Here is a 12,946-nt window from a genome sequence, read left to right as displayed (position 1 = left end):
AAGGTGTGGGTCCCGGCTCCTCCAACCTTAACTGCCTGTTCTGTCACCCTGCCTTGCCTCAGGTGCTCTGAGAGCTCGGCCCACACGCCCGCCCACCCCTTCCCACGAGGCATCCACAGACCTCATGCTGGGGCCCCATCTTTGTTTTCCAGTCTGACCCACTCACCCACATCCTCCACCCCCAGATGATGGTGACCCCCGTGGCCTCTCCTGTCACCCTGCTAGCTGGACTCAGGCCTGACACAGGGAGACACTTTACCCTCATCCTATGGGGATGGAGGCTTCCCAGGTCAGAACGCCTTGTTCCTAGCAGGCCAGAGCCCCACTGGTCCCGGGATCCTCCAGGACAGGGGCCAGGCCTCGAACACCTGTGTCCCCAGCACTGGGCCCGGGCACGCTAAGTGCTCAGTTAGTACCATCACCTCCGGTGCAAGATCTGGACGGACCTGCAGTAGCCGTTAATGATTCTCCCCGACACCACCTTCCGGAAGGGCTCCCAGTGCTTGGCTTCTCCTTCCACGGGCGCACCCAGCAGGACGACGTCCTCGATGATCCCTTGGCAATCTAGGGAGAGAACCCAGGAGAGGCCGTCAGTGTCCCTGGCCGCAGTGCGTCCTGGAGGGGACTCTCCAAGAGATGGGTGTCACACACATATGTGCAAGCACACGTGCTCACCCCACACATATGCTCACACGTGTCTGTGCACAGGTAGTCACGGGGGCTTCCACCCACGGAGGCCCAGGCCCTGGGACTGCTCTCTTCCTGCAAAGCACCATTCTCCCCATTTTAGGGTTAAGAAGAACCACAGACATTGTCGAGGTCACGCGGCTAGGAAGTGACACGGCCTGAGCTGGGACCCAGATCTAGTCTCACTATCCGTGAAGCGCCCAACCAGCTATGGACCCGGAGGGGACATCTTCCTTCAGGAGGGACCGGTGGGCCCCGGGTCATCGTGCTTGCCAGGACGGAGACGCCACAGCCTGCCTTGGCAGCAGTTCCCCGGGGCCCGCGCAGCGTGGCGGGACGGCGGGAGGGAAGGGAAGGTGGGGCCGACTGGGTCCCAGGACAGGGGGTACATTCATCAGCTGCACTGACCAGTTGGTTCAGGAACATTTCGGGCGGGGTTATTCAAAGTGGGATCCAACCGACCAGGGCTGGCCCGTGGACTGTTTGTCCTTTCATTTATTAAAGATTTTATTTATTTGACAGAGAGAGAGCGTGAGAGCGAGCACAAGCAGGGGGACTGGGAGGCCGAGGGAGAGGGAGGAGCAGGCTCCTCGCTGAGCAGGGAGCCTGATGCGGGGCTCGATCCCAGGACCGAGATCATGACCTGAGCTGAAGGCAGATGCTTACAGGCACCCCCGTCTGTCCTCTAAATACAGAGAGAGGGAAGCAGCAGTTCTCCCTCGTGGCGGACTAGGACCCAGCAGTTCACAGACGGGTGTGAGAGTGGACATTGAGAAGCACGGCTCCCGGCCAATGAGAGCTGCACATGCACCCCCGTCCGGTCCCCCTGTCCCGTCCCCCCGACTCTGTCACTCCCTGTCTTTTCCCCTGCTGTGGTTTTCTTCCTGTCGCGTACTGTTTGCTCATGTTGTCTAGGTTCAGTGAGGGCAGGTGCTCGGCTGCCTCAGTCACAGCTGTGCGGCAGCGTCTAGAACAGTGCCTGGCAGGTGCCTGGTGCTCAGGAAAGATCTGAACGAACGAACGAAGAGTAAGTAAGGTGGCATCTCTCAGGGAAGCCAGTATAGGTACTTTGCAGTTGCAAGGCCCTAGCTTCAAATAACGTCTGAGTATGGGACTTGGCTGGGTCACTTGCCTCCTGGTGGGTAATGACCCTGGCCTTGAGGGTCTTTATTTATTATTTTTATTTTTTGAAAGAGATTTTACTTATTTATTCAGGAGAGACACACAGAGAGAGGCAGAGACACAGGCAGAGGGAGAAGCAGGTTCCCTGTGGGGAGCCCCAAGTGGGACTCGATCCCAGGACCCTGGGGTCATGACATGGGCCGAAGGCAGATGCTCAACCATGAAGCCATCCAGATGCCTCTGGCCCTGAGGGTCACAGTGTGGGAAAACCCCAGCACAGGTGATGCACAGGTGAAGTGAGTGTGCCCTCCCCCTGTCCCGCGCCTCCGCCTCCCCAAAGGTGGTTCTGTCTTAGGATTCTGAGTTTCTGCAGGTGCCGGGAAGCCCTATGCTCAGTGTCATTCCTGGGGAATGTGTCCAAGAGGGGTGTCCCTGCTCGCTGAGTGACACAGGCCTGGTGGCTTCCTCTCTCTGGGCTCCAGTTTCTAACCAGAGCACTTCCAACTACTCTGTTTGGGATTCCATGTCTGAGGAAAGGGTTCCAGGCTAACAGGTGTTTGGGAACCTCTGGAGTATCACGTGTTCTAAGAGCTCCTGTGTCTCTGATGTTGAAAGATGCCATGGCACAGAATTCTGATTTCGCTCCTTTTGCTTCCAGGAGGATGATAACCCGACAGAAGGGGATTTAAAACTTCGGGAAGCTGGCAGTGTGTGTGCTGAATAGAAAGGATGACTCAGTGGCCCCTCGGTGGATGGGCTATTTCAGGTGCTTATGTGGCTGGCAAAGCTGAAGAGAATGGGATTTTATCCTCCCCCCTTCTCTTTGTAGCCAAGGAAACTGGGTCTCAGAGGGGATGGGACATGTTCAAGGCCACACAGGAAGTGAGAATAAAACAGACCAAAGCCCAGACTGCACGGGCAGCAGCTGGGTCCCCGGGGCCATGCTCTCTGCTGTTTGCACTAACAACACGAAGCACCGTGATCACATGTGGGTCATCACTGCTCCCAGAGTGCCACGGAGGGCCACTGGCTGAGCTCAGCAGCTTTGTGGCCAGCCGTGGTAAAGCAGCATCCCTGGTGGGTGGCCCTGAGCCACTGCCAGGATCCTGGAAGCGGCTACTAGAAAGCTCATAGGAAAAACCAGAAAAGGTAGTTGCCTGTGACCTTGAACTGAGACCAGTAGTCGAACCTCACAAAACAGTCCAGGCCGGAGCCAAAGCAAGTCACGGTGGGCAGTGAGCTGGAATTGTATTTACCCATCAATGATGCCTGGCTGGCCCTTTGTCATCAGGCTGTTGGCCACACTCAGATGCATGCCCCAAAGAGGGTTTGCTCTCTGTGAGGTTGCAAACCTGGTGACAAGCCCTGCGGCAGGCTCTCAGTAACGCACCGGCGTTAGCTCAGGAGGTCGGTGAGAATTACTTTAGACCCATCCAAGGTAAAGTCCTCTATGGCAGGTCATCACCACCTGCCTGTTCCAGGGAATGGGATGGTCCAGCACGGAAATCTGGGGTCAGGAAAAAGAGGAACACTGGCTGCTGTAGTAGATGCTGGGAAGGAAAAAATGTCTAATTTCACCATCCGGTCCCAAACCTTATAATACCAGAACATTTCATTCTTTCAGGAAAAAAAGAAAATTCTCACTCAGGTCCAGCTTAGTGTCAAGCTTAGTGTCCTCACTGCCTTCTTGCTGCAGGGACAACGAATGTTTGCCGAAACACGTTTGGATTTACTCCTATTGCTACCATCAAATTTTCTTCTTCTGAATTTTTTTTTTTTTTAAGAGAGAGAGAACACGTGCACTCTTGGGGGCAGGGGAGAGGCAGAGGGAGAGCAAGAGAATGTCAAGCAGAGCCCAATGTGGGGCTCGATCTCACGACCCTAAGATCATGACCTGAGCCACAATCAAGACTCAGATGCTTAACGGACTGAGCCACTCAGGTGCCCCTGTTCCTGTGAATTTTTAAGGTGTGAAGATAATTCTACAGCTTTACAAATAGATTTTTAATGTAAAGGGAGGGAGGGATACAACATGCATTCATTTATCTTCAAGTCAGGAGACTTGGAGGCTTTTGAGGCTTGGATTTCTCACTTAAAAAAAGATATTTATTTATTTTAGAAAGAGAGAGAGAGAGAGAGAGCAGGCACATGTGCAAGGGAACATAAGCAGGGGGGAGGGGAAATCCCAAACAGACTCCACACTGAGCCCAATGCAGGGCTCGATCAATGACCCCGAGATCATGACCTAAGCTGTAAAGAGTCAGATGCTCAGATGACTGGGCCCCCCAGGCGCCCCAGATTTCTCACTTTTAAACACAACTCTGTGAAGACAAACCATGAGAGACTCCTGTCTCTGGGAAACAAAGGGTTGCAGAAAGGGAGGCAGGTGAGGGGATGGGGTAAAACTGGGTGGCGGGCATTAAGGAGGGCACATGACGAGATGAGCACTGGGTGTTACTATATGTTGGCAAATGGAATTTAAGTAAAATTAAAAAAATAAAGTGTTTAAAAAACTATAAAAAATAAAAACAATTATCTGTATATTTTTAATATCCTGCCTTGTTACCACTGTTATAACTGGTGCAAAGGAGGCTCTGAGACTCCAGGAGTTCGGAAAGAAAAGCCTGGCTAGTTATGTCTTTACCTCTGCACATCTAGTCCTTTCTGTTGCTCACATGTGTGGTGAAAAACGTTTCTTTCCCATACTTTCTTTGCTTCTACCTCTTATTTTGATTCTTAACACAGGAGCCAGAGTGATCCCTTTAAAATGCAAGCTGTAGGCATGAGGCGTCTTTCGGGGGGTGATGGAAATGTTCTAAAATTGGGTCGCGGTGACGGCTGCACAACTCTGTATGTTGAATAAAAGTTACTGAATCGTACACACAGAATGGGGGATTTTGGGGTCTGTAAATAATGCTGTAGGAAAGTCAGATCATTTCACTCCTCTGCTCAAAACTCTCCTGTGGATCCCATGTTCCCTGGGGTCAAAGTCACTGTGACAGCCGTCAAGGGCCCAAGTGACCTTCTGGATGCTTCCACCTTGCCCACTCTGCTCCAGCCACAACGGCCGGGCTGTTCCCTCTTCTTGAATGTTCTTCCCTCTAATACCCTCCCCCTCACCTCTTTGCTTAACTGCCACCCTCCCAGGGTAGACGAATGCACCCTCCCCCATGTGCCTCACCTTCCTTCTTTGATTTTTCTCCATTCCCTTAAGACTACCTGACTTTCTACCTGTTTTATTTTTAAAAGCCTCATTTATAGCCTGTCTCCTACTAGTATGCAGGCTCCCCAAGGGCTGAGATTGGTCTTTTTTTTCCCCTCTAGTGAATCCCCAGTGCCTGGAACAGTGCCTGGCACAGCTGCTGAGTGCGATAGCTATTTGTGGAATGAATGAAAGCAAGCAACGCAACTGAGCAGTGTGAACCTTTCACGTTGAGAATACATGCAAAGAGGCTACTTCTTTTTCTTTTCTTTTTTTTTGCTCTTGGCACAACTTCTTCCCAGCAGCTACAGCTGGGGATCTCCGAAGGCTGGATAAAAGCAAATGAAGATGCTAACCCAGCTGAAAATAAACGGACGCATCTTTAACTGCTGTTCTCAGCCCCTACAGTTGCTCAGTTCTAGAGCTCTGTTCTGGGGGAGCGGAATTTAGATAAATCAGTGTATATCTTGCTTGCCACACTTCTCACGACTGCAGTCTGAAACGGGCAGAAAGCAAGTAGTCTTCAAGTAGCTTCAGTGGTCTGAAGCTACCACTGCCCTTGTCTCCTCCCCTGGCCTCAGAGGATGCGATCCAAAGGCTCACGGTAACCTTCCCAAGACCCTGATGTCAGCTGTATTTATAGACGCCCTTGCGTCTGGCCTACATACGAAGTCTCCAGGTCGCCAGCCCCTTCAGCTGATTCATGGTACAGCCCAGGGGTGCCCGATCTCTGGGGCCAGAGATCCAGAGCGACTCCAAGGGCCTAAGAAACTGCACAAGCACCAACTGCTGTTGGCCAAGCCAATGTCTCCCATGACTCACACATCAGGTGTCATGATTTCAAGACTGTGCAGATGCTGCGGTGACTCACAGGATGCTTGGTAAGGCCGCTTTTGGTCATTTCATATCTCAACCAGGAGACCCTGACAATAGGACTGCCACCGGGGGCAGGTCTGTGAAGACATCTGCCATTAGAAAGGACCCACATGCTCAGGAAGGCTAGGACTCACCGGTCCAGGGAAAGCAGCCTGGCCTGTGGCATGAGAGAAACCTGTGTTCGAATCCCAACATCGCTGTGGTCTGAAATGAGGTCAGTCATTCAATAATGTGGATTCTCGGGGCACCTGGGTGGCTCAGTGGTTGAGCATCTGCCTTCGGCTTGGGTTATGATCCCAGGGTCCTGGGATCGAGTCCCTATTGGGCTCCCCGTGGGGAGCCTGCTTCTCCCTCTGCCGTTAGCTGAGGAGGTCGGTGAGAATTACTTTACTTGTCCCTGCCTCTCTCTCTGTCTCTCATGAATAAATAAAATCTTAAAAAAAATAATGTGGATTCTCAGCTGCCTTATCTCAGCTGTCAGATGGAGAAAATATAATAATATTGATTCTCCAGGGCGGGAGAGAGAGGCCGTATGTTCAGGGCAGCGTCTGGCACAGGGCTTGGTCCGTGGTATCTATGTTCCCACATGATCGGTTTGGAACCAGGTGGAAATGGAGTGCACGAAGCAAGTTTTTGCAGACGGCCCGACCACTTAGAGAGGCATGCCTGTTTCTAGCCGGCCACTGGGCGCAGGTGCGGCGGTGGCTCAGCAGAGGGGGGCAGAGGCGATGCCCGGCAGAGGGTGGCAGGGAGAGCAGAGCCACTTCCTCATTAAAGCATAATCTTTAATTGTGATAAAATGCACAGAACATAAAATTTACCATCTAACCATCTTTAAGTGTACAGTTCAGTAGCCTTCAGTATGTTCCCATTGTCGCATTACCCAGCCTCACTTTTTATCAAGCAGAATTTAATTAATTAATTAATTAATTAATTAATTAATTTATGATAGTCACACACAGAGAGAGAGAGAGGCAGAGACACAGGCAGAGGGAGAAGCAGGCTCCATGCACCGGGAGCCCGATGTGGGATTCGATCCTGGGTCTCCAGGATTGCGCCCTGGGCCAAAGGCAGGCGCCAAACCGCTGCGCCACCCAGGGATCCCTCAAGCGGAATTTAGATCTTGTCTTCACACGGTTCTGGCAGTTCACACTACACTCCTGACAAGACACTTTCATGCCCTGACACTCTGAAGATTGTCTTAGCTTTTCAAAAAACCCCCCCAAAACCAAGAACTGGGGGTGCCTGGGTGGCTCAGTTGGTTAAATGTCCGACCCTTGGTTTCAGCTCAAGTTGTGATCTCAGGGGTGTGAGACTGAACCCCAGGTTGGGCTTTGCGCTCACTGGGGAGTCTGCTTGAGACTCTCTCTTTCCCTCTGCCACTCCTTCTCCTCTTTCCATCTCTTAAAAAAAAAAAAAAAAAGAAAGAAAAAAGAGAACTGAGAATAGACAGCGTCTTTATGACAGCAAATTTGTTTACACTATTGTGTTGGTCTTGAAAACTATACAGATTAAGTTTTGTGAAACTAAACAGTCTTACAACATACCCAGGAGGGTCGGTTCTTCCAAAGAGCCCCCTGGAGAATCTTTTTGTACAGCGAGGGGACCCTGTATCACTGGGGACGACCCCTCCTGGCTTGGCCTTTGTCATTTTGTCTTTTCCATACAGTAGGCTTTCTTAAAGTGAGGCAGGCCTGTGCAGAGCTTTTCAGGTATTTCCAAACAACTCCCTCTAGGAGTTCGCAGAAATCTCATCAAACGGCTGGAAAGGCGACATCACACACTCCCACATGCCTATCACGTTGCCAGTAATGAGATTCTCCTGGCCTGCAAAGACCAAAGGATCTCAAACTTGAGAAGCAAAAAAAGAAGCATTTTCTCTCTCCTGGCGCGGGGGCGGGTGGGGTGGGCATGTGTGTCGGGAGCGATAAGGTGGGAAACGGGGGAGGAAATTATCTCCTGACTGCGGGTCCAGAAAACAAACCTTGAAGGAAATGATATGAACTGCATCTAATACAAACAAAATCCACTCCAAAGACATGCACATGCATGCGCTAAACACACAGACAGAAGCAGCCAGAAAGGGAGGGAGCAGGTGGCCGGGCAAGAAGGGAGCTGGAGAAAGGGAAGCTCTGACTGTCCCCTGCCTGCCCAGGAATGAGGTTCACACTGGAAAGAATCGCCTCAGGGAGCCTGTCTGGATATACTGTAAGGATCTGGGATGAATCCTCTAGGAAAAGAGTAAGGCTTCATCCCCCACTTGGATTCCCGTCTCTTTGATCTAGCTGTGCAAGGTGGTAAGCCTGGCACCCGCATCCCGGGACCCTGGGAATTGATCTCCATGCCCGGCCTCTCCTTGCTCTCCTCCGGGGGACAGAAGCCTGGTCTGTCTGAGGACAAGGCAACTGGTGGGTGCAGTCCCCTGGAAGGGAAATAAATCACATCACACGTGATGTCTGCTATCATGGAGATGAGAGAGCCAGCTGACCGAACAGCAGTCCGCTCTGCCTGTCAGCTGGTATCTAGGGACAGCTCAGAAGCAGTTTTCAGCCAAGTGGGAGCTTAGGGATTCAAGGGCCACGATGCCCAAATGCATCTGTGTGAGCTTACTGACAAGCTCTTTTGCCTTGGGTTTATCTCACAGACATTAGGGGTGGTGATGCTGGTCCAGCCTTGTAGGGGCTGGGCATGAGACTGGACAGAGAAATCTTGCAGCAAAAGTGTTTTTTTTTTTTTTTTTAATTTTCGTAAACAAAATTCTAGAATTTGATTTTATAATTCCCTCCTGTTTCTTTATCATTATTACTGTCACCACAGCTTACTCTGAGAGAGGCTCAGTGCTTTATATGCATATTATTTCATTACTTCTCATAAGGATCCCAGGAGGTAGGTACAACTACTCCTATTCTATGATGGGAAAAGCTTGCCTCAGAGACACTAGGGTTTGTCCCAGTTCACACCGTAAGTGGCATCGTGGCATTTGATTATTCCTATGTGTTCTCTCCTACTCTCCTGTCCCCTCTTCCTTGTCTATCAAATATAAACTTGAACCAAAATCTATGTTTATGGATGACCGTGACATCTTCCACAATTGCATATGAAATGCGGGACACACACAGGCCGCCAAGATGAACATTTACAATTTGGTTGACTCAGGAGACGTATTAGTAGGTTAAAATTTGCTAAAAGGTTAATGATGTGTGCACAGGATAGCCATCCAGGCCACGGGTACGTGACCTTTTGTTTCGGTAATCTCTGGCTCATCTGACAAACCAAGTGGGTGCACAGATAATTGCTAAGAGAGAGAAAGCATGGTCCTGGGTTCTGGGCACTGTGCTCGATGTTCTTTCTATATCGTCACTGCTTTTTGTTTTTGTTTGTTTTTAAAGATTTTATTTTTAAGTAATCTCTACGCCAACGTGAGGCTCGAACCCACGACCCCGAGATCAAGAGTTGCTTGTTCCACCGACTGAGCCAGCCAGGAGCCCCATCCACTGCTTTTTGAAGTAGATCCTTGGTGGTTATTGCAGCAAAGGTCTCTTATAAACTTGCTCAGTGTGAAAATATCTGTATCTTGAACTATAGTTTCACCAAAGATAGAATTTTAGGTTGACTGCTCTTTTTCTTTTTCCTCTGGCTTCTATTGTTTTTTTCTTTTTTTTTCTGGCTTCTATTGTTATTCTGAGAAGTCTCATCAGCCTAGTTGAGCTTTCTTTGTAAGTGATGTTTTCTCCACCCCCCCTTTTTTTTAAAAAGATTTTATCTATTTATTCATGAGACTCATAGAGAGAGAGAGAGAGGCAGAGACACAGGCAGAGGGAGAAGCAGGCTCCATGCAGGGAGCCCGACGTGGGACTCGATCCCAGGACCCCAGGATCACACCCTGGGCTGAAGGTGGTGCTAAACCGCTGAGCCACCAGGGCTGCCCTCCCCTCTTTAAAAATCTTCTTTTCATCTTGCCAGTTCCACAATCTCACTATGATGGGTGTGGGTGTAAAACAGTTATCCGAAGACTCACGCTCCTTCAATCTCCAGAATCAATTCTGGAAAATGCTCGGTCAATAAAGCATATCTCTCTCCTGTTTTCATCTCTACTTCTTCTTCTTTTAAGGATTTTATTTATTTATTCATGAGAGACACAGAGAGAGAGAGGCAGAGACTCTCTGGAAGCAGGCTCCCTGTGGGGAGCCCGATGTGGGATGCGATCCAAGGACCCTGGGATCACAACCCGAGTCAAAGGCAGATGCTCAATCACTGAGCCATCGAGGTGTCCCTCTCCTGCTGTCTTCTTTTGGCGCTGATACTAGGCAACTTTAAGCTCTGAACTTCTCTCCCTATCCTCCCTGGTGCATTGTGGGTAATTTCTTCACATCAATCTTCCGATTGATGATCTCTCTCTCTCCCTTTGTCTAATCTGCTGTTTAACTCATCCGCTAAGGTTTTCATCCCAATGACTTTTGTCTTTTCACTTCTAGAAGTTTCACTTGATTTATTTTCAAATCTCCCTGGTGGTTTTTTTTTTTTTTTTCAGTAATGTCTTCTTTCAATTTATTTATAACATTTTAATTTAGGTCTTTAATAATTGTAAATCTTTTCTCTTCTCTTCTCTTCTTCTCTTCTCTTCTCTTCTCTTCTCTTCTCTTCTCTTCTCTTCTCTTCTTCTCTTCTCTCTCTTCTCTTCTCTTTTTAGGGGGAGGCTCCTTTCCTTCCGACCATTCTACAAAGACTGAGAGTCTATTCCTGATGTTTGTTGTTTCTGTAACTTTCCCATCTGGTGGGTTTTTAACTTATGTTAAAAACTTGTTAACTCGTGTGGACTATGAGCTCATCTTTAAAGCTGGTCTTATGCAGAATCCATCTGTGTGGCCTGGTTGACGACTTATTTTCTCCAGAGTAGTTTGGTGTCAATTTTTTGACTTGGGGATTCTTGGATCCTGGGGTGTTAGAACCCTAAATCCATGTGAGGCATGGTCATGTGTCTCTGAATTCCCCAAGGAGACTTTTTTTTCTTTTCCTCCAGCCAGGGCACATGCTTACTACTCTCATTTTTTGCTTCCTCCTTGTTTCTCATCTCTGAATGATTTCCTTTAATTTTGGGGATGCTGCTTTGCAACTTTTTATTTCATTTTGAAACAGATGGCATAGCGATTGCTGGTGAGAACAGTCAAGGCAGAGAGCACTGATCAATCTGCTGGTGGTATTAAGTCTGTATGACAAACTCCACCATCTCTTTTCATGAGCAGCCCTGCCAAACGGCAGAGCCCCAGGCTCTGGAAGGGCCAAGATCCAGCAGCAGCCGGCATCTTTGAGTGTCTCTGTGAGCAAGTGCGCATCCGTGGACCTCTCAGCCCAAGCCCAGGTCACCGGTGACACATCATGAACTTGCTCATCGTTCTTCAACCTCTCTGCCAATGACTTTTTCCACATGGGTCTCTCACGTGGTAGGGGCCTCCTAGTGTCCTCTGGGAGGCTGTGGAATTCTCAAACAGTCCCCTCTGAGTTCCCTTTCACTTTTAAAATGAGCCCCACAACCCTGCTTTTGTAGAGTTTTGGTCATTTTCAAAAAAAGGTGACTTGTCACCGATGGGATCCAATTTTTTTTTTTTTTGCATTTTCTCATAAGAAATTCTTTATCAGACCGTTACCTCCTGATTTTCATCTGCAAAAAAATGAGGTCACTGAAATGGCAGCACACTCTGGGCTGCCAGTAAGTCCAGTCGTGCTTGGATGGCCAGAGCTTTTGCTCCGAGAACGTGTAAGCAGGGGTCTGAGGCTGGTCCCATGCTGCTTGGCTGTAGGGAGTTGGGGCCGGAGGGCACCTCTCTGTTTCCTTGTCTGGAAAGTAGCCCATGAATCCCTAACATGCAAGGCTGTTGGGAAGGTCTGGAAACACCTATTACAGTGGGGACTCGATAAATATCCGTTCTTTACCCTCTCTGTATTTTGGTACCTAAGAAATGCCAACAAGAAGGGTATAACTGGGTGGCATGGGAATTTCTCAGGAAGCAGAGGCAGCCACACAGGCCCTCCACAGGCCCTCCACGAAGGCAGTCTGCAGACCCTCCCCCAGAAGCCAGCACCTGCTGGAAACGGGCCGGCTAGGCTTGGAGGAGCCCTTTGCCACCACAAGGTGGTGCTGAGGTGACCACAAAGGCTCCTGCTGCCTCCAGGGCCCAGCACTACTCCAGGGGCTCCCTGGAATGCCATTCAGATTAGAGTGTGGGGGTACCCTGCCAGGGGAAGGGCTGATCACACTGCGGAGCACCTGCTCCCCGGGGACCCCTGAGAGGATCCATAAGAAGAGGGCTCTGGCCTTGGCCCAGACTTTACCAGCTGTGCAGCCTGGGTAGGTTGGGTAAATGCTCAGCTAAAAAAATTAAAGGGAGGGGCCCCTGGATGGCCTGGATGGAGTCGGTTAAGCATCCAACTCTTGGTTTCGGCTCAGTCAGGATCTCATGGGTGGTGAGATGGAGCCCCGAGTCAGGCTCCACGCTCAGTGAGGAGTCTGCTGGAGATTCTCTTCCTCTGCCCCTCCTCTATTCATGCACATGCACGCTCTCTTTCTTCAAATAAATAAATCTTTAAAAATGAAAGGGACAAGTGGAGGGTCCCTGTGGGAGTAGAGAGAGGCCTGCTGTGGGCGCCTTCACTTACATCTGTGTGGCGGTGGACAAGTTCCCTGGGCTCTCTGAGCCTGTTCCCTGGAGCACCGGGGATACCATGCCCCCCCCCCCCCCAAGCTGGCTGTGCCGGTTGATGACACTACATGGGAAGGACCCGGCAGGAAGGGCTCTCGGTCAGCTGGCTTTGTGCGGTGCGGTTCACCCAGCCTCAGCCCTGGGGAAGTGGAGTAAGGAAAGAGGCCCCTGGGACACACAGACAGGTGGGTGGGTGGGCGCAGCCAGAGGCAGGGATGCGGGACAGGGAGCATGAGTGTGGTTGGAAGGGTGGGTGGTCTTGTCCCATCTGAGATCTCCCCAGGTGGGGCTGGAGCCTGGCTGACCTCTGTCCCCTGGACCCTGCACGGGTCGTGGCACACGGGAGGTCCTCTTAGCAGGT

The 12,946-nt window shown here is 50.3% G+C and overlaps 1 protein-coding gene across 3 annotated transcripts in view; it reads right to left on the bottom strand.

The window, feature by feature from the left end:
• Positions 1–12,946, bottom strand: part of TMCO4 (transmembrane and coiled-coil domains 4) — a 91,426-nt gene that overhangs the window by 11,712 nt on the left and 66,768 nt on the right. For all 3 annotated transcript variants that reach the window (XM_077899368.1, XM_077899367.1, XM_077899369.1), the window contains one exon: positions 447–564. In XM_077899368.1, coding sequence (XP_077755494.1) covers positions 447–564 — 118 coding nt within the window. The remainder of the gene's footprint in view (positions 1–446; positions 565–12,946) is intronic.

The sequence above is a fragment of the Canis aureus genome, chromosome 5, assembly GCF_053574225.1.
Source record: "Canis aureus isolate CA01 chromosome 5, VMU_Caureus_v.1.0, whole genome shotgun sequence".
Classification (NCBI taxonomy): Eukaryota; Metazoa; Chordata; class Mammalia; order Carnivora; family Canidae; genus Canis; species Canis aureus.
This window is presented reverse-complemented; position numbering and strand designations above follow the sequence as displayed.